The following is a 21,206-nucleotide window of genomic DNA, read 5'->3' on the forward strand; positions in this document are numbered from 1 at the left end:
AAACCAAGCAAAGTACAGCCCTAAGACATATGTTTGTGTTGAAATGTCATCTGGTTATTTGCTTCTGAGACACTCAAATCAGCTTTGTTTTCACAACATGTTGAGCATCACATTATCATCAGCAAAACAATAATAGAAAAGCCTATAAAAAGGGCCTCCCCAGAGAACTGTTAGATAACAGATTACCCTGCAGATAGTTGTGGAGAAACACCCCGGCAGGTTTCGGCTCATCGGCTGTTCTGCTGGCAGAGGCTACAAAAAAGAATCTGTTGGTGGAGCTCAGCAGGATATAAAACGCCTGTGAATAATGTTACTGTAGGGCTGGCTCCAGCAGCACCCGCAGCGTTTCCACTGCGATCACAGGACGTGCTACAGCAGCATCCCAGGCATCGCTCTCCGTAGCGCTGTGTGGTGCAGCCAGGCCAGAAAGTATTAAGCTGGGTGCTGGGCACCGTACCTGCTCTGCACTGACACGGCGAGGAAGGGAGTGCAGGGCGAAGGAGCGAGGCGTTTGTCCCACCGCCCCTCGCCAGTCTCCCAGGTGCACGTGTGGTGCTGGCAGCCCTGCACAGACGCGTGCTCCTTCCTATGCCGGCCTTCGGGCCACCACCAGCCTGGGAGATAACGGAGAGAAGCAGAGATTTATCTCCATGGAAAATGTTTAGAAGCATCAGGTGAGCACCAGCATTGTGGAGCCCTTTGGCCAAGGAGCAATTGGCCTTGGCCATTTTCCCTTAGGCTGCTCAGGGAGCACATCGTACTTGGCCTTACCTGGAAGGTAGTTACAGTGTGACAGCATCTGCTAGCTGTGGCACAAGCCATTTGATAATGCCCCTTCCTATCAATTTCCTCAAAAAAGATTTTTTTTCCTGCTTTTAATGTCCAGGTTGTAGCATAAGGGGACTGATGCTTCTCCAGAGCACTGCAAAAACAGTCTTCAATTAAGAAGGGGGCTACTTCTGGCAACACAAACAGAAAGGTATTTTATGAAAGAAATGCTTATTTACATGGCTGCAGAGATCTGAGCTGCTGCCCTGTGACCCAGCAACACTGCTCTGCGACACATGCAGCTCCTCTTGGCACTGAGAGCTAGAGCTTGGCCTCTTGGCTCCCGACCTCCATCCCCCCTCCTGGCACAGCCCTTTTCTCAAGGACTGCAGGCAGGATTCAGCCCTAGCAGCCGGGGGACACTCAGCATAGGGCTGGGGAGGCCTGTTGGTGCCTGGGGGCATAAGGGGAGGCACGGAGTGGTGGGGAAATGACATGGTCCTAGCGAACAGCCATGGCAGAGCTGCAGCTGCTCACCAGCCCTGGGGCAAGGGGCAGGCCTGTCTGCACACCTGGAGCCCCACAAAGCAAAACAGCTGCCCTGCAGCTCACGCTGCACATCTTCCTTTCCCTTGTCAGCCCCATCCCCTCCCAGGGGCTAGGGCAACAATGGGAGGGAGGGCTTGCATTCTGCCCTGCTGCAGAGTCCCAGCAATGTGACCTGGCCATGCATGAGTCTCCCAGCTGCCTGGCACAGGGTCCTGGGCAGCTACAAAACCCTCTGCCCCAGGGGCTTCTCATAACATTCCCTCACAAATGACTTTTCATCTCCTGAGTCCATCTCATCCCAGGCACTGCCCTCTTCTCTGCTCCCGGCCCCTCACCACGAGGCAGCAGGGGAGAGGTTGCCTCACGGGTACTGAAGGTGAGCAGGAGCAAGCACCCAGGGAACCTGGAACCTGGCACTCAGAGAGGCACCGTGACTGACCCGGTGTCTTCTGCTCTGATCGCTTCCGTTTCCTGGTCTCATAAAGTTTAGGCTCATCCATATTCCACTAAACCGGCTTGTACTGCCCCAGTGAGCTAGATAAACATGGCAGAAGCAATCTCATCTTTTCAAAGGGCAAATCTCAAACAGCACAAGCTGGCTTTCATGCATCCCTTAGGAGGGAGATGCACAGTAATAAACGGCTGCGATTCCAAATGCTCGCATTTTACCACGAGCATGCTGCGTGCCATTTAGCCTGCTTACTTAGTGCGTCTCAGCTGCCAGTCTCTGTACAGCGTGAAATCAATTCCTGACAATCACAAAAGCACCGTAGAGCCCCATCAGGGTAAAGATTTAAATGAACTCCTATTCTCAGTAGATAAGTGCACTGAAAACAAGTAATTGGCATATCCAGGATACAAGGAAATAAACAGCAATAACAATTAAACTTTATTTAGATTTAATTTGACATTTAGCACAGCAATAAGCACAGAAAGAAGTACCAAAATACCAAACTCATAGCTTATAAAATAATCAAATATATTTCATATTTAGTGAAATCTCTCTACAACACATCAGTGGGACTGCTCTAGGCAGCTCAACCCTGTATGTATATACATATAGCTGTATTATATAAAATACTATATGTAGAGAAAGCACTGAAACTTAACACCAAAATAGAAAATAGCTCAAAATTCAGATACTCCAGATTTGATAGTAATACTCAGTATCGCAAAGAGGTTCAAGCCCACTGCAGGAAATAAAGCTCCAGCTTTGACACCATTGCAGGCATAAGCTGGGTCACTGAGCATGGGCTAAAACTGGCGCACAGGCCGGGCTCCAGACCTCGTGCTCAGGCACATGCTGCAGGAGCTGCTCTCCCACAGCTCACCGCTGGCTATTGCAAACCTGGCTGCCGTGGGCTTGCCATCCGGCATCATGAGCCAGCAGTGTGCCCTCGTGGCCAAGAGGGCCAACGGGATCCTGCCGTGCATTAAAAGGAGCGTGGCCAGCAGGTCAAGGGAGGTGATCCTCCCCCTCTACTCTGCCCTGGTCAGGCCTCACCTGGAGTACTGTGTCCAGTTCTGGGCTCCCCGGCACAAAAAAGACAGGGATCTCCTGGGAAGAGTGCAGCGGAGGGCCGCAAAGATGATACGGGGCCTGGAGCATCTCCCCTGTGAGGAAAGGCTGAGAGACCTGGGTCTGTTCAGCCTGGAGAAGAGAAGACTGAGAGGGGATCTTACCAATGTTTACAAGTATCTTAAGTGTGGGAGACAGAGGGATTTGGCCAACCTCTTTTCAGTGCTTTGTGGGCACAGGACAAGGGGCAATGGCCACAAAATCGAGCCCAGGAAGTTCCGCACCAACATGCGAAAGAACTTCTTCACGGTGAGGGTGACGGAGCACTGGAACAGGCTGCCCAGGGAGGCTGTGGGGTCTCCTTCTCTGGAGATATTCAAGGCCCGTCTGGACGCCTACCTGGGCAGCCTGCTCTAAGGAACCTGCTTTGTCAGGGAGGCTGGACCCGATGATCTCTTGAGGTCCCTTCTAACCCCTACAGTTCTGTGATTCTAAATCAGTGGGTACAGAACATCACAAGGGTATTACTCTGAATTTCAAAGATGCCCCTTCAGCAGATGACTAATTAATTCCAATTAGCTTTTAACAATCTAGAAAGCTGCTTTTGTACAAGGTCAGGTTCCTCCACGCAGTACCGTACATTTGTTCTGGTCTGCAAGCAAGCAGCATGTGAAGTTGAAACCTTGCTGCTCCAGGATAGCAATGCCAAATGAGGTGCTTATCCCACTGAAAATTCCCACTTGCCCTGAGGGTGGACAAGGTTAGTGTTGTACTTTAAATCCCCGGTGATTTGTAAATAGATAAAAAATTGTGGCATTCCTGACAGCATCATTAAATACAACCGGAGTCCAACCCCCACACAGGTACGGAGCCCCGGTGCTGCTGGTGCAGAGCCAAGGGACCAGTCCTGGCAGCAGGGGAAAAGCAAGGGTGCTCTGAGGGCATGTGATTCCTAATAGAGCAATAAGGCTCTATGTCTGCTCTCATACCCGACAATACAATTGTGCGCTCATTTGTTTCTTTTTGGCACAATATAGTGATTAATTTTCCTGCCTATTCCCTCTAGGGAGACAGCCAAGAGCTCTCTGGGGACTTTCCTGGAGAGGGTGAGCCCTGGCACCACTTGCCGGAGGACGCCTCCCACGGCGAGCAGGCGGCTGTGAAGGTCAGCCTGGGAGCCCTTTCGACCGCCCATTCTGTGCTGCCGCCACGCCACCCAAGGGGGAGCCTAACCCATGAATCATTTTGTAATTGCTCTTTCTCATCAAGCCAGCAGTTGCGTCCCCAATTACACAGCAACAATACTATGGCTAACAGGATGAACTGTAATTCGTAGATGGTATTAGTGTTGTTATTTTACTCTGAGTAACTTCCTGGTAATGGCCATTTTAATGTGGCAATATCAATTAAGTGCATATAAATGCTTAGCTTCTGGAAAAATCATTAATAAAAATTTCATTCTGATAGCCTCTAATCACAGCTAAATACAATTACTCTTATGAGGCCACTATAAAAATTATTTTTCTCATCAGAAGAAATTCATAAGGTTTTCCCAACTGTTCGTAATAAAGAGAACACTATATAGAAAAGTCCAGAAAATAAGCACACGTTTGTTTCTCAAAACCCATAGATAAACATGACAATATCTCTAAGTTACTGGCTACTGAACAGATTTCATTTAGCTATACTTAAGCCGTAGCCTAGTATAAATGTTTTCAAAGCAGTGCGTTGCTGTTTCATCTCGAACAGCTGCACAGAATTTCTTTGATGTCAAGCTCTTGTGTAGGGACAGCATTTCAGTTTCTCTTTATGCCTCCGAAGTGCTGAAACAGGAAGGAAAATGTATTTAATTGGAATAGTTACATGGAAAAAAATATAGCCTTGAACGCAGTAGCAAGAAATAATTCATAGCTGCAGTTGTGGCAGAGCTACAAGAAGCCTCTCTCATTTGTATTTCAAAGGAGACAGGGAAAACAGCCCGTGTTTCACCCTGCAGCGCCTTGTCCCTGTGGTGCTGTGCAGGGCACCATGTCCCTCCTGTGCTGGCAACAAGCCCTGCGGCAGGAGCACGTGCCATGGACAGCGGGTGTCATGGGCTGCCTGTGCGCTCCCGTCCCCAGGGGAGCGTGCTGCAGGGTAACAGAGAGGTGCCCAGCCAGCCATCAAGTGCCCATATTTGCGCCCATCCATCACATACCTGATGTCTGGGTCACCCAGGACCCCCCTTTGCTTAGAGTAGGCCCCTGAGCCACTTGGCCCCTTGCCCAGGCCCCTTGAGGGCTTCTGAAATAACTGTGGTTGGTCACGATGGGCAGCTAGAGAAGGTACAGCCCTACGTAATTTGCTGAAGATGTTTTCTCATGCTGTCAGCAAACATTTGCCCCCAGGACACATCAGGGAGTTACTGCATGCATTAAGGAAGTACCAGAGCGGGCAGCACTGTCTTCCTGTGGGGATTTAAAACTGAAGGAGCAACAGCAGCCAAGGTCAAAGCAGGAAGAAGAGGCAACGCCATTATCTCCAGGCAGGATCTCTCTCTCCCTCACTTTTAAAAAGAGTCATGTGGATTTGTTTGCCTTACTTTGCAAATATTTTCCAGAAAAATGTTTGTTTGGGAATGCTCTCAAAAAGCAATGCTCAAGGAGTCCTCCTAATGACCTCAGTACATTTTCTGAGGTATTTCCCTAAGCATGATTTTTGCAGACATCCCCCTTACTGTGCAACGTTTACCAGAGAAAAAGCAGAAGCTGAAAAAGGCTTCTGAAAAATCCAGGGGCTCTGCTTCAAAACTCAACGAGTCAACAAAAACAGTTTCTGCTTGTGCCACTGAGCTCCATCTCACCTGCAGTAAGGGTCTGCCTGCCCCCGTGCAGCCCGGCCGCGTGGCACTGCCCGCCAGCAGCCCCACGCAGCCCCGCTGCACAGCAAACTTACTGCTCTCCCATCCCAGCGCCGATGCTGTCCACGAATGGGATTTCTTCCCTGTCCGTCTTCCCCAGAACAAGATGGTGCTTCTCCATGTTTATGACACACTGTAAAGAATAAACGTCTTCATGTAAGAGGGAAAGTTGCAATTCACATGGTCCCAGCTTCTCCAGCATGGGTAAAAGCCCTACAAGAAAACTTTTACCTTCAGGGATTTCAGAGTCTGCAGGCCAAAGGAGAAGGATTTCTCATTGTCTTCTGAAAAACAGGAACATTTGGATTTATGCATTCAAATGATCTCCCATGGCTTCCTGTAAAGTACCTACAGCCTTCCTTGATGGCTGCTCTGCTAAACAAAACCCAAGCTATGAAGGGACTGAATTACTCTGGAGGGGAACATAGGTAAATGAGGAAAGGCAAGGGAGACACGGACATGCCACCGACAGGGCTGAGAGCAAGCTTGATGCTATCTATCAGCACAGCCCAGCTGAGCAGATCCTCCCTCCCTCCCTCCCGCACCCACTGCCCAGCCAAACGGCTGAGCACAGACCATGGAGGTCAAGGTCCGTGGCCAGCCTCCCTCCAACTTGCTGTGGCCGGTCTGCACGTGAGCATTCAGCCCAGAGTATCAATCCAGGAATTAATGTGACACAATATCAAGAACAGAAGTAACTCCATTTGAATTTTCATGTGTTTCATGGAGTTTCAAAGCCTTCCCTCAGGGTACCCCCAGTGGAGCTCACACCCAAAGCATCGGAGGAGCACTCACCCACGACGAGCGCAGCGCACTCCACGCGGACCGCTCCCACTGTCAGGACCAGATGGTCAATTTGGCCGATGACCCTCTCGTTGTGTGGTAATGAAATTGTCTCCTCCTCACTGGGAAGTGCTTCAAGGTGTTCCTTTAACCTGCATGTTGAAAACACTTCTGACATCAAACAGCCACAGTTCAGCCCATCCGGGAAGGAGCAAACTGCATTTCTGCATTTGAAGGGTACTCAGACTTGAAGTGCTCTTAGCTTGTTCATATTACCAGGCTGCTAACAGAAGCTGCTTTCTTGGCAGGTTTTCTGTGATGCTCTGTGTGTAGTCAGCAGCTCATACCCACTTCAGTTCATAGCACAATCCCAAGATGCAGCCATGGGGTTGAGTCAGGCCTTGTTTGAAGTGAACTCTGAAGGTAACTCACGACTTGTGAGTTCTTTTTACCTGAGGAATCTTTTGTTCTACATTTCCCCAAGACTTAGAAAGCTCCTGATCTAAAATTGCTTCTAATTTAGTGTTGGAGGAAGCAAGTGATGCTCTACGTTGACTTCCATCAGCTGAGATAACAACATTTTGTCTCCATGCCTTACAGCTAGGGCAATGTGTGCAATGCTTGCTTATTAGCAGACACTACTGCTGGCTCTCTTCAGAGGAAGCTGTGACATATAAATCACATTCAGCCCGAGAAAAGAAAAAAAGGTGCCACAAATATCTCAAGTACAGTAATTTCTTCTGCCTGTACTCCAAGAACTATTCTGACAATGCTGATTAATTATTTAGCTTTAATACATCTTTTAAAGTGAACTAGAATCTAATGGAAAACCAGCCAGGCAGTAATGTCTCTTTCAGGTAAAAGCCGGATTTATTTTCGTCTATTCAAAGAGGCAGAGATGCCCGTGCTGAGGTTAGGATTGCCCACATCATTCAGCACAAGTACAAAGACCAGGAGAGGAAGCAAAGAGAACAGTCTGGATCCCCTCTGACTCTTTACTTAGAGACTGGCCTTGAAAATGCTGTCAGGAGCACATCAAGAAGTTTATTAGCTCCTTGACCCTGAGCTGGCTCGTTCTGCCCCAGAACTGTTCTGGGGTAGGCATTTCCCAGCGGCTTCTTTAGCAACTTGAGGGAAGACGTGCAGGCTTGTGTCGCTGTTCCCCTCCATAAGCCCCAAGCACAGCCTTGCTGTTCAGTCCTACACCCGAGGATGGTTTCTTGCACTGCAGGGACCTGAGAGCTATCCTTAAAGGCAAGAGAAAGACCTCAAAAGGCACAATGACAACACACAGATTTTTAAAAAGCCTGTGCCCCAGGCACATGCATTCTGCCGAGACCCCAAAAGGGGCAGCAGGAACCCAACCCCAGAGCCCCCGAGCCTGACCTGCGGGCAGCAGCATTCGGCAGAGCATCCTACGAGGCCCTTCAGCCCCAGCAGGAACAAGCACGCTCAGCAAGTCTCTTCCCCACTGCTTTCCAGGGCTGAATTTAAACAAAACTGATGTTTTATCATTGCCACATGCACTGGACTGCTTTGAAGTAAAACGTGCCAGAGCAGTGCCTGTTGTTGCACAGGGCCTACCACGGAGAAGGCAGAAAAAGCCGGGCATCAAAGCCCCGTTTTTTAAGCTGCTTGGTTAATCTGGCTTTAGCTTTTGTCACTGCAAACACAAACAGCAAGGGAGCTGCAAGAAGCCGGTGGAAAGGCAGTCCTGCTGGTGCCTGCCAGCTCGAGCCGGGTCCTGCCAGGGTCAGTCCCTAGGCATGGTTCCTGAAGCTGAGCAGTGTTGCAGAAAAAAATGCACAGGACCAGCATGTGTGACATGGGCAGCATACAGACTGTCACTAGGACACTGCAGCTAGGACGTGTTGAGCAGCCAGTGTAATACCTTGCAGGATGAAACCCCTCCACACACACTGTTATAATCCATGAACTAGGCTGAGTTGCTTCACAGTTTGTAGTAGTAGTTCTTGCATAATTGTTGCAAGTTCGCAATAAAAAGCAGTGCCTGCATAGGAATTCATGGCCAAAAGCTCCTTGATGCCCTGTGAACGGATGCCTGATTCCATTCCCCAGAGATCAGCAGGGGTTTTGCTTTGAATGGCTCAGTCAGTTCTTTAACATCTATTTCCCTTCCCTTCAGCAGGGAGCAGTCTGCTATTGCAAGTAGCGCCGGACACCTCCTTTAGAGCACGCACCTGTACATCACCGAACAGATGCTTTATAACCTGCGCTGGAGTAAATGCAGCCAGCAGCAAGGTCCATGCTCTGCAGTGCAGCCCCACAGAGCTGAGCTGGGCTCTGGGGACTTCACTTTCCTCCAAGGACACTGAAGGCAAGAGACAATTTGTGTTTCACCAGAAACACAACGACAAACAGGCGCTGAAAAAATTCAAGTGCTCAGCCAAAGCACCGCCTTTCATCTTGACCAGCGCCACTTGGAAGCAAAGCCCCAGCCCCACGAAGCACTGCCAGGCGCCACGCGTTTCCGCAGAACAAAGCCCAGCCCACCGGAGCGGACATTTACCCCAGCCTGTCCAAGCAGGCGGACGACATCAGGTTGTGCTGCGAGCCGGTGTCCACCACGGCCTTCAGCTCCTTCCCGGCGCACTGTGAGGAGCAAGCAGAGATGGGAGACAACATGTGGGAGGGAAGGAGGAACGCAGAAGCACCAGTGTTTCCCTTACACCTGCCCATACCTTCCTTGTCCCCTCCAAGCTGTGTCTCAGGGCACGCTCTACCACATGCACAAGACCCGCAGGAGCACCAGCCTTACCACATCACCTCGTCCATCCCGGTACCTGGGAGCCAGCTGTTAAACTGCTTTTTGAAAAAGCTGGGGCTACTAAATAACGTGGTGCTGGGTACTGAGGGGTTGGCATCTCCTCGGCACCCTGTAGGTGAGATTAGCTGCTAGACCTGCTGCGTGGTATGAGAGGATGCTTAGGAGCAAGAAAAATGAGAGTATGGGGTAAGAGAAGAAATGTGGAATTACTTTAGGGGAAAGGAAAGATGGATGGCACTTAAGGAAAACAGACAGGCTGTGAGCACAGGGATTTGCCAGAGATTTGACAACTCCTCAGCGTTTCAGTGTGCTCCCCCAGCCTTGCTACTCTCTACAGCCTGATGTCCAAGGGAAGGCTTCCATCAGACCAGCTTTCTCTGTGATATTTGGGTGTTCATGCCATGGCAGCCCCAGGGCTGTGAGGGCACCAGAGCAGTGCAGCCCTGGGCAACACATGAGCTGTACGCATCCCCCTCTAAGGCTGCTGCGAAGCTCTGCTGATGCAGAGCTGGTGCCATTACTCACGTAGGCGGAGATGGCTGCTAAATAGCAATAGGTTTTTATTTCACTGCTGAAAATGACTGCTTTTTTCTTCTAGAACTAAACAGGGTTTTGTCAAAATAATGCCTTAAGCTAACATCCCTAATCAAGAAACAAGGAAAACAAGAACATTGTGTGAGGCTGTCAAAAACAAAATCTGGAGAGGGGAAAAAAAAAAAAAAAAAAAAAAAAAAAAAAAACAGAAGGCTGTGGAATATTACCTGGCAGCTCACCACTATGAGCTCCTCATCCTCCACTTTCCTTGAGCTGCCCAGTTTGGTTTGATTCAGCTTATTGGTCTGTGCTGAGATGTCACTCTTCGGAGACCAGCTGCCCCGGCTGCTTCGCAGCTTTGATAAATTTGTCTCCATTAAGCGTCTCTGCAGGATATTGTGTGGTTGCTTTAAGGAAACACAAAAAGAGAGCAGGGTGAAGTCAGTGGAAAGCTACAAAGTGACACGCACTGCCAGCCTGCTGCACGATCCTTTGGTGCCCCTGGGCCAGCACTGATCTCATGGGAGGGCTGCCCCGAAGTCTTCTCTCAGGATGACTGGAAAATTTCCCCTGATCTCCAGACTGCATGTATTCGTCCATTTGTAGCTAAGGTAAGTGGGACAAGTCCTAGGTGTCATGCCATGGGAGAGAAAGGAGAGGAGAGGGAGTGGTAACACCACCTGAGGTAAGTTTACCCCTACAAGTCCCCATGCACTGTATGGCTGCTTCTCGCTTTCTGTGTCATTTCCATTTTCTCTGTGAGAAGCATGTTGCCTCTCCCTATCTCCTCCGACTGCTTTCCCAAAAGCCTTTTTATATTTAATGCTAGTCATGGATGGATGCACACATGCTGCTGGAGGTGAAATGACTCTACTTGATTATCTGCTCATTTCTCTGCCTGGCTAAGCTTCCCCTCCCTGCCCCCCGACCTTTTCTTGTGAATTTAGTTTGTCTGCAGTAAGAGCTTTTTACTGTCTCATTCTTGGATTTCTTGCATTCATATTAAATACACTCATGTGTCTGCAAAGGCATCTAAAGCAGCAAACCCCTAGTTCTGAAGGGATTACCAGCACGACTGGGATAATTTTGAAAACCTTGTGCTGTAGTCCTCCAAGCTAGTCAGCATGCAGCCTCGCATAAAATGCCTCATCTTTAAAAATATTCTGGACAAGATGTTAAATAACTGCACTTACAGAAGGCTAATGCAACTTGGCATCATCCTAAAATAACTGAAGCCGTGTTGGTACTTCACGTCCTGCTTTAGGCAGAGCATTGGCAGTTCAGCTGGACGTGAGTAATAAAACCAGGTATACACAGTAGATATCAGTGGCCACTGGGACACGTAGTCTCCTTTTTTCCCCACACTTTTCAGTGTTCTTCTGCATACAACTTGTCACTTGAAGTAAAATGTCACAATCATTTTCGGCTGCAGGTGCTGTGTCTGGCTGGCACACCTGAGAGCACATCCTGGGCAAAGGAGAGAACGTGGCTGTGCTCCCAGGGACAGGGAAAAATCAGATTCTAAAATACGCCACCTCCTTCATGCAGTAAGAAAGATCCATCACTGCACTGGTGAACTGCCGTTCTCCCAACAGGATCCATGAGACTAAACTGCAGGAACCAGCATTACCTAACCAAAGGTAGGCAGACTTGCTCCACTATTAATGGTACAGACCCCATGGTGAGGGATGGGGAAAGCGATTCAGAAGCGAGTGCTCTCTTACAGGGGGTGGAAGCAATAGGAGCACAATTAGCACTGTCATCACCTTGAAGGCTCCACATCCAAGCAAAAATGCAAGACAGTAGATGGCACATCTCGATTAGCCTTTACACTTGCCTGGCACACAGACACACGTTGGAAGGACTGTGTGGCAGGCAAATGTAAAGGGTAATACATGCTTCACAGCATCAAACAACAAACGGGGGTGGGCTGGAGAAAAATAGATGAAGTTCCCAGCTGGATGGAAGTCTGCCTATCATATACTGGTCACTAACTCACAGCCAGCCCCGGTCCACTGTATCTAGGACCGACAGGAATTTCTGTGTGGTCGGTCATAAACCAGAACAGTCAGGAGGCACTCCCGATGTGCCTGGCCTAAATTACATTGCCAAAGCTCTTTGAAAGGACACCCTGGAGAAGAGTAAGTCACCTTTGCACTCATCATTGCTAGTTTGGCTGTCATCTATCCTTGGTTTCAACCTAAAAAAAAAAAAATTCACTACAAGTTCACCTACAGATCATTAATCAGTTACATGTATGGGTTTTCTCAGGCCCTGGTTTTATGACTCCTATATGGGATCCATAACCATAATGGGATCCATAACCATAATGAAAAAAATCTAGCATTCAGCAAACCTTTACCAACCCACACAGGACCATCTCTTACTGATGCTCCTTCTTTCAGAAGCTGCAGCGCATCCTGCCTTTGGGGGCGTGGGGAGGGAGGAGACAAGTGTTGGCAAATGTTGCTTACTTGTGCTCCGGTACATAAATAATCTGGCAAAAGGGGGTTGAAAGGTTCCCCGTAGCACCATTCTGTCTCAGACTATTCATTAGTTTGCTTTAACTTGTATTTCTCGACTCTCGTGTGCAACAGAGTGAGGGATGTTAGTCAGAGAGATGACTCAAGCGATGGATACATACTTGGTAAACAGATAATGTGCTAGGGGACATTTGCAAACGCACATTTTGCTGGAAAACTGCAAGCAGACCATTTATGGAAGGGAAATTGGGAAAACCTCTTCAGTGAGGGATCTGGAAACCAGCAGTGCTCTCTCTTCAGCTCAGGTTGGCAGAACAGTCAGGACCAATGTGCACAGTAATCCAGGTTATTGGGTACTGTCTTTCTACACATCACACAAAACTGATGGGAGTTTTATAAGAGAATAAAATGTTACATACCACCATGCAAGTGGAAAAAAATAGTCTTTCCTACTATTAAATTGCAATAGCAAAAGAAAAAATAAATAATCCTGCTACTGTTCAGAAAAATGGACATTCCAAACAAGCCTTTTTTTCATAAAATATCTCCCTTTCCATCCCTGAGACTGTGCAAAAACCTGCAATTTTCTAAAAAAGTCGAAGTAGAAAACTAGAAGAAATGAATGGAGACACCAGGTATTGCTGAACCTATTTACCACTGTCTGTCAAAAATGCAAATAATCAGTCCGTTCTCTTCCTCTCTAACTGATACACAAGTACACACCGCAGCTCCCAGTCTGCATTTCCCTGGCAGGTTTCTCACTATATTAGCCTCTAGATCAGGGGATAACAAGACCTGTCACAACAGCCTCTCTCAGGTGAGAGCTGAAAGTCAGGGCAGATGCCAGCTCCTCCCTGTCCCTAACCAATCTCACAAGGTTCACCCTCTCTTTTGTGCCTAGATAGTGGGGGGGAAGGTTTTAAAATACCAACAGAGCTCCTCCCATGAAATAACCACATTCTCTCTCTTCTTTGCATCCCTCATTCAAATTCTATCAGCAGCCTCTTCTTGAGCATCAAGTCATGGGACAAGAGATGCCTTCTGCTCACCTGCACGCCCTGTGTGTCCAGGCAGCAGTCAGGTCTCCGAACAAGAAAGTGCACGTAGCGCTGAGGCTCTTGCACAGCCTGACCTGGAGCAGGTACCCCGTTCTCCCAGCAGTAGGGGACCTCCTGCAGGCAGCTGTCATGCCCTGAAGGGTGTGCCATGCTGCACAGGCTTTTGCCTCCTCCAAAGCCCAATATTCGGTGTGCAGGTTTGGGGATCAAAACGTAGACACCTGCCTGGGAGGTGCATCTCCGAGGTCCCACTTTAGGCAATGGAGCCTTTGTCAACACCAATTAATCACCATTTAACACTCACCCTAAAAGGAGGCGACTATCTGGGTCAGCTGAATCATGATGTCCGTGCTTGAAATCAACTGGATCACTGCTGATGATCAGGAGGGCTCAGACACTTGCCTCGCACATAGGTAAATCTGTGTGCCTGGCCCTGGGGCCTGCGGCCTCTGTGCTTTCCCCCCAAGCGAGGAGGAAGCTACCAGCTTCTGCTAAGCTCCGTGGGAAGGCAGAAATCTCCGGTGTCAGAATTAGCTAGTGCCTCTTGGACAAAAAGCAGATGGGCTGTAAATCAGTAAATAACCTACACATGTTGAAAGGGCAGTGAGGAAAAACTCAGCGTAGTGTGGCAGCAAAATAAATTACACAAGATACTAGAAAAGCAACTTTTCCTGCCCATATTTTCTTCTGATGTTCCTTGCCTTTCCCTCTCCCCAGGTTGTGAGTTGCTGGGCCACCCGTCCCCAGCGCTCTGTTTGGAAGCCAAGCCTGCATTTCCCCACCTGCAGCCCCACAGGAAATACACAAGATTGGGCACACTCCCTCATGGTCATCTCCATTTTGCCTCTGTGCACTGCTGCCAGTGGATTTTCACCCCATAAACCAAATCCAGACAAATCAAGGATGTGATGCACAAAGAGCAGCGAGGGAATTTGGTGCTGTGCCAATCTGGTGGGAAGGGCACAAAGTGCTTCCCCCCTCCAGGGAACAGAGAATCTGCAGGGCAGCAGAGCCCCAGCACCCCGGCCCGCCTGCTGCAGCACCCAGCAGTGCTGCTGGAGGGGACACCAGGGCCTCACAGCACATCTTTCCACCCCCAGCGCCTCCATCTCCCCCCACAGAGGCAGTCACAGCCTCTCCTGGGTGAAATTCCTTGCATCAAGTGGAAGGCTTGTGATGGGTGCCAAGTCAGAGCCTGGTTCGTCAACCTTCGTTGCTTGGTGGAAAATGCAGCACCCCCCGAGCTGGTGAGAGCAATGCTGAGCACAGGGAGGATGTGGCAGCGGGCAGCACACAGCGTCCTCCTCAGGCAACAGCTCATGGTTACTGCACTGGGAGGCCCAAATCCCAGCTACTGACCATCTTGTGCCAGTCTCCTGAGCTTTGGAGAGGCGGCTAATAGCAAAGCATCAAAACAAACCCAGTTCCTGCTCATAACCATGTACCCAGCTGTGTGTTTGTCAAACCAACATGGTAAGCTATGGTTTGGTCTCGTATTATATAAAGAAAGTGAAATACATAAAGGGAGAAAGGAGCTAGAAGAGTTTGGTTCAAACCAGAGTAACAACCTAAAAAATATGGGGCTTGATACAGACAATTACAACAAGTATTTACTGGGGAACACAAACCTGCCCACGCAGGGCATCATCAGGAGAGCACAGGCTTCAAAGGAGTGAGAGCACAGCAGCTGGAGGTGGCCAGGCACCCTGTGATGTGCCCCCCTGCATGCACACAGCACCGCCGGGGGGGGCAGCCCGGGATGCAGTCAATAGGAAAAGGATTTATCCCCAAAACAAGAGAAGTCACTGCCAGCTGCCACTGAAAGCAGTCACCCTGGAGACAGGCTCTGTCCTCACCACCCATCCCCAAATCTGAGGAGCCATTATCTCCTCTTTTCTCCTGCTGAGGCTGATGGAAAACCCCTGCAGGAAACCCTGCATTAATAATGTCAGTCACATCAAAAACTGTTCCACCTACGTCAGCACAGCTGTCACACGATTTTAAACATGTAAGTATGCTGCTTTGTTAGGAGACATGTGGCTTTTCAAAAAGAAGGATGCGCAGATGTCCTGAGCAAGGACTCCTGATGCCCTGGGCCTCCTATCTATGCTGTTCGAGGCTGTGCCGAGGTGGGGGGTCCCACCTTCCCAAAGCAGCACCAGAGCAAGACGCGTGTCAGAGGCTGTTGTGCTTCCCCAGTCTCAGAGATGTACAACCTCCTGCTCCCGGGGAGGATTCCTGTGGCACCCGAGCAGCTACACCACTGGGAAGACTCAGTAGGTCCTCTCAGGGTGGTGCTCGCTGCTGCCCTGGCACTGTGCAGTGCTGGCCGTGTTCTGTCGCTGTGACATGACCCACTGCAACAGCTGTGAAGTTCATGGCAGCAGAATGACCTGGTGTCTTCTCTGGGGCTCTGGGAATGGTCCTGAGCACTTGCCAGTGCTGTCTCTTGATGGACTTCTCATCTGTCCCATGAAGCGGGAGGCTGTGGCCAAAGTGATCCCTGGCCACGTGTCAGCTGTCCCCTGCTGTGGTGTAGGGACAAGGTGGTTTTGCAGCAGGGCAGCCCACGCCAGCTGGGCTCCCATCCCATCCTGGCTGGAGACCCGCCGCAGCCAGGGGAGCCGGGGCCAGGCAGCTCTCCTCCACCATGCTCTGCCCCTTCCTTGTCCTGGGGGGGATCAGGAGCCACGTGCCGCCTCAGGGCTGGTGAGGGAGCACCAAGGGCCCCACCTCTCCGAGCCCCACAGTGCACATGGGAAGCAGTGCCTCTCTGCGCTGACACCAAAGCCGGGGCTCTGCTGTGACCACAGCAGCTGCCGCCCCTGGCCTAGCCCTGTGGTGCGGGCTGCAGGTTTTGGGCTTGCCAAGACCAAAAGATGGTCCCTGCTAGGTGCCAGCAAACAGGGAGCGCCCTAGTGCTGCCCACACACCACCAGAAGTCTTAGCCCATCCCCAGCCACACTGCACCACATGAGCTGAGGCTGCCTGGCCAGCTGGGGGCAAGAGGCCATGCATGGGGTTAGCACAGCCCTGCAGAGGGACCCCTGTGGGGACCCTCCTTCCAGAGGCTGCCGGGGGAGCAACAGACAATGCTGCACGTGCGGCTGCCACTGGCATGGGAGTGAGGACAAAACCTCAGGTGATTTTTCTGTGTCTGGGGGGCATGCTGAGGAGCCCCATGCTCTGCCCACGGTGCTGAGGCCAAGCCTGGCCCTCAATGCTGTGGGAAAAAGGACCTCAGCTCTCAGCTGAAGTCTCAGTATTGACCCTTGTCTCTGCTACCTGTTGTCTCCCTCACCTGGGCAGAGGGGAAACCCCTGGTTTTCTGCCCCACTCAAGCCATGCCAAGTTATTTAGTCCCTGCAGATCACAGTGATAACCATGCCAGCATGCTCTGAAAGTCACTTTGTCGCTCCCTAACAGATAACCACAGTTTGATGGTGACTTAGCAAAGCTCCTTCCAAGCCTTTCCCCAGCCAAGAGATGTGGCTGCCTAAAACTGCAAAACATTTGGGATGTTAAAAAAAAATCATTTTTGTGCACAATGCAGAGAACGGCAAGCTCACTCCACTTATCTCACCCAGACAAAGCTGACCCTAAGCCAGCAGAGCAGGAAGGCTGTGATAGAACACAATTAACTCACTAAAAATAGACTGATATTTTTCAACAAACCTGTATCAACCATTGAAAAAAGCAAATACGAAATCTTACAAAGTGCAAGAATTTTGCAAAAACTGAGGGGAAAAAATAAATAAAAGATTTCCCCAGTAAGGTATAATTTCTAGACTTTGCTTCTTACATTAGAACTTTTGCTATTACGTTTAAGTATTTTTTCCCAATAAAGAAAGCTCAAACGTTTGTGCACATTATTTAAAAGAGCTCTCCAGCCCTAGAAATGGAGGATATTGTGTGTCAGCTGCAGGATCACATGGTTCATTACATATGTATATATTTAAAACCTAGCATTAAGTTTATTTGTAAAAATTACCAGATATGCATAAGCCTTTAAAGTCCAATCTTGACAGCTGTATATTTTGAAGTACTGCTGGCTGTACTTCACTGAATCTTTTGTGATCATGTTAGGCACACATCTGCATCACAAACGTGTACGTATGTATGTATTATATGAAGCCATTTTGATTTACTCTGATTCTGAGAGGATTTTTGTATAGAAAGCAGTATCCAATTTTCTGACATTTGTATAAATGAAAAAAAAAAAAAAAAAGCTCTTAGATGTAAGTGCCAGACATGTGAAAGCACCTACTAGCAAACAGCAACCTCATGTGATCCATAACATCATATCTCCAGTTCCTTTCCTTTACATACAAAAGCCTCATTATTATATCAATTTCTACTTATTTCCACAAGCAGCCAACTCATTCTCTTAACAGTAAAATAGCATGGAAAAAAAAAAAAGACCCTGCCTTATCAGCTTCTTAAATCTTATCATTTGCTGTCAGTAAACACAATAAACCTTACAGTATCTTTCGAAGTCCCCAGTTTCTTCAGCCCATCCAGAGGAAGGAGATCTGCAGAATCCTTGTGAATAAACTGAACCGCCTGCTTCATCCTCCTCTGCTGGCGGAGAGATGCAGCTTCCCTTATCTCCACTTCTTTTCTACTCGGCTCTGTCAGAATACCTGAATAAAACATCTTTCTGCCTGCGTAGAGCTTGCTTCTCAAAGATGCGCCTCTTGGAGAGACAGAGCAGGGGGAAGATCTACTGCCTGTGCTTTATAAGCGAAGCCTCGTGACGTTGGGAGACCAGCAGGTACTCCAGCCAGCGCCGCGTAGTAAAGGAGGGGTGAGGCTCATTGCAGTGCATTGCACAAACAACGCGGGTGAGCTCAGGCTCACTCTAAGGGAATAATGAGCACTGTTCCTCCTCGCTGGCTCTCCTGAAAGCAAGATTAGCCGCAGGCGCCTGCCTCCGGCACTGCTCCCGTGCCTGGAACCGATCTTAGTCAAGGAAACATCTTGCGTGGTGACTCTCACAAGCGGAACCAGTCTGATTTAAATGGGCTTGATCCAGGAAAAAGGCAGGCAGGCATCAGCCTTCAGACACGCCAGTGACTCTCAAAACCCCCAGCAGCATCACTAGCAGAAAAGAGAGTGCCAGTGCTCTGACAGGGCTGCCAGCAGCCCTGAGAGCCAGCGCAGCTCCCAGGCGGCCTCTGCAGCACAGCCTTTTGGCCCAAAGCCGGTGTTTGAAGCATCACAGCTGATGACAGCTGCCCAGCACCAATGTGGTCCTGCACGGTGCAAGAATTCACCAGAAACATTTTAATTTTTTTGTTGTTGTTGTTTGTTTTGTTGTTGTTGTTGTTGTTTTTTCAGAAGGGCCCAGACACTGCAGCTCAGCAAGCAGACATTCATGTGAACCTTTCAAGCTATTTGTTGCAAAGAGAAGTTGCACAAGAAAATACAGCCCTGTCTCAGTAGATACAGTACAGCTCTGGAAACATCCCATGTGGGATTGGGTTTTGTTAAACTAAAGGACACCTTTGATGTGATAGCAAGCATGCACAAGAAAAGCAGAGCTTAGCCCAGGCTTTATGTCAAGCCTGACTTCCAGGGCACTTCGAACTCTCAGGAGGAACCACAGCTCCCGAGGGCGACTTTCCTCTCTCCACTGATGCAGCCCAGGCTCACACTTGCTGCTCACAGAGACATCACCGGCATTTGGCCAGCTTTGGAAAAACACTCCTGTCCCTGGCAGCCAAGCACAAGAAAGGAAAGGGGAACCCAGGGAAAAAGACTTCAGAAAGAGACCAAAATTAAGGTGGGGGAAAGAGAGAGGAGACCAGTCCCCCTGAAAACAACCAGGGAAAGACATTCTTCTTGCAGGAACTGAGGTACAGTGGAAAACTAAACAAAACTAAACAAAATTACAACTAATGAAAAGGCCAAGCAGGCAGAGTGGCTTTAAGTCATGACACCACAGCTTCTCACCAGCTCCTCCTCATCTGGGGGCTGCTGCAAAGCCCTGAGCGGGGAAGGGGCCAGGCAGAATCTGGCCTCAGCATCTGCGAGCTGCAGCCAGCCCTGTCTTCTCGCCTCAACCCTTGCTCAATGGGGCCAGTGCAGACAGTGCAGAACCAGCTGCCTCCTCCTTTACCTTGATGCATTTTAACCTTAGAGCTCAGCCAATATGAGGACACTGGAGGCTGATAGCAGCACCCATGCAGGGAGGTCACCGACAGCAATGCGCGGACCATGTGGCCCCCACAGGCTGGCACACAGGAGCTGTGCTGGTGCGGAGCCATGCCTGGAGCAGGGCAGATGTCAGCACCAACCAGGCTGCGTTGATGCCAGAGCAGGCACGTGCTGTGGACAGGCATTTGCACCTGAGCTCTGTAGCCACAGCCGGCCCAGCTGTGCTCAGCCCCTCCTCACACGACCTCGCAGAGAGGAAAAATCAGATGAGAGTGCAAAATGCACAAAAACGCAAGCCCATTATTTCACAGCCTCACAAAAAGGCCATTACGCATGAGCCAACTCAGGCATTTACTGAGCGCTCTGTGTGCAGAAGGATAATGAGGCTGACAGATTGAAGGGGGATATAATTTTTTTCTCCCGTGCTGACTTGGTTCATTATGCAACGGGACCATTGTTCCACTATGAGCAAACATGCCTGAGAGGACAAAAGCACCTTATTTTTCACCTTGGGAACTATTTGACACTTATTCACCTGATTAAATAAAGATGTATGACTACATTTGAGCTCTCCCAAAAGGAACGAAGCACACAAGAAAACCAAAGGACTTCCACTGAAACCAGGAGATGATTGTAATATAAAAGCTCCGTGGTGGAGTGGCACTCTGTCTGGTTTACTAGCAAACGCCCCATCAGCTCTGGTTTATGGCAAGAAGAGTAAAGCAGCAAGAGCAGGTGGAGCATTGAAAGCAGCCCACACGCTACAGTTCCAATGCTACAGGCTGGGTATTAATTTAGCAAACAAGCATTTTGTTCGAGTATTACAATTTCACTTCCACTGTGTGTTATAAATGCACCTTATGCCAACAGATGAGAAGAAAACCTGCCGTAATAAGGGTAATAAGTGAAATAAAGGTCCTAATTCCCACCCTGATTTCTAATGGTGGGAAAGAGGACAGTTGGAGCAGCAGCTTATCATCTGCTCATGCTACTTAAGATCCACAGTAAAATAGTAGTTCAGTTTGGATACCTTGTAACCAGTGGTTAACTTCTGAGTTGGTTATTTGCTTGCAACAGATTAGCCAGGGCTATGGATTGCTCCCTCCCAGTGCCTCTGAACCAGAGCACACTTCAGCAAAACGCTCATCCTGCTCGCTGGAGGCAGGTCCGCACATGACCATTGCCTCTCACTCAGGAAAAGCCCAACTGACTAAAATACCTTTCTTGCCCTTTCCTGACCCCAGAGCAGCGTGCACACATCTCTGCGCAACACAGCATCAAGGCTGATGTCAGCAAGAGGCTTCAAAAGGAGCAAAACCCCTCCAAGCTGGGGGGCGCTGGCCCTGCTTTCCAGGACAGGATGGCTCTGCCACTAAGCTGTGCTACTCACCGCTGCCGGCACGGACAGACAGCACGCACTGAAGACAGCACATGCTGGAGGCTGAAGGCAAATGGCCCCAGAGGCTACCGGCAAGGCTGCCTCACAGGCCCTCCCCTCTGCCCAAGATATCTGTTGGCCCAGCAAAGCCGAGGACAGGGGTGCTTTTGTTCTCAGCATCCAAAGCTGCTGCAAGGAGAAAACATGAGGAAATAGTGCCCTCCCTGACCTCTCAATATGGCCACTGGGGCACGAGAAGGTGGTGCTGAACAGTAGCACAAGCCCCCT

General features: G+C 49.5%; 1 protein-coding gene across 1 annotated transcript; it reads right to left on the bottom strand.

Annotated features, from left to right (window-relative positions):
* Positions 1-4,178: 4,178 nt before the first annotated feature.
* On the bottom strand, positions 4,179-18,464 carry NRIP3 (nuclear receptor interacting protein 3). Its single transcript, XM_035328692.1, has 7 exons — positions 17,864-18,464; positions 10,068-10,247; positions 9,049-9,131; positions 6,531-6,670; positions 5,967-6,019; positions 5,771-5,868; positions 4,179-4,659 (listed from the first exon to the last, which is right to left on the bottom strand). The coding sequence occupies exons 1-7, from the start codon at positions 18,035-18,037 to the stop codon at positions 4,644-4,646; spliced, it is 744 nt and encodes a 247-aa protein (XP_035184583.1). The 5' UTR covers positions 18,038-18,464; the 3' UTR covers positions 4,179-4,643.
* Between the last annotated feature and the right edge of the window lie 2,742 nt (positions 18,465-21,206).

Source organism: Oxyura jamaicensis, chromosome 5 (assembly GCF_011077185.1).
Source record: "Oxyura jamaicensis isolate SHBP4307 breed ruddy duck chromosome 5, BPBGC_Ojam_1.0, whole genome shotgun sequence".
In the NCBI taxonomy this organism is placed as follows: Eukaryota; Metazoa; Chordata; class Aves; order Anseriformes; family Anatidae; genus Oxyura; species Oxyura jamaicensis.

Coding starts and splice junctions, on each gene's coding strand:
- NRIP3 (XM_035328692.1), bottom strand. CDS start 18,037: ATGTTTTATTCAGGTATTCTGACAGAGCCGAGTAGAAAAGAAGTGGAG. Junction 10,248..17,863: donor TGGGGACTTCGAAAGATACT/GTAAGGTTTATT, acceptor GTTTCCTTAAAG/CAACCACACAATATCCTGCA. Junction 6,671..9,048: donor GCCTGCTTGGACAGGCTGGG/GTAAATGTCCGC, acceptor TTCAACATGCAG/GTTAAAGGAACACCTTGAAG.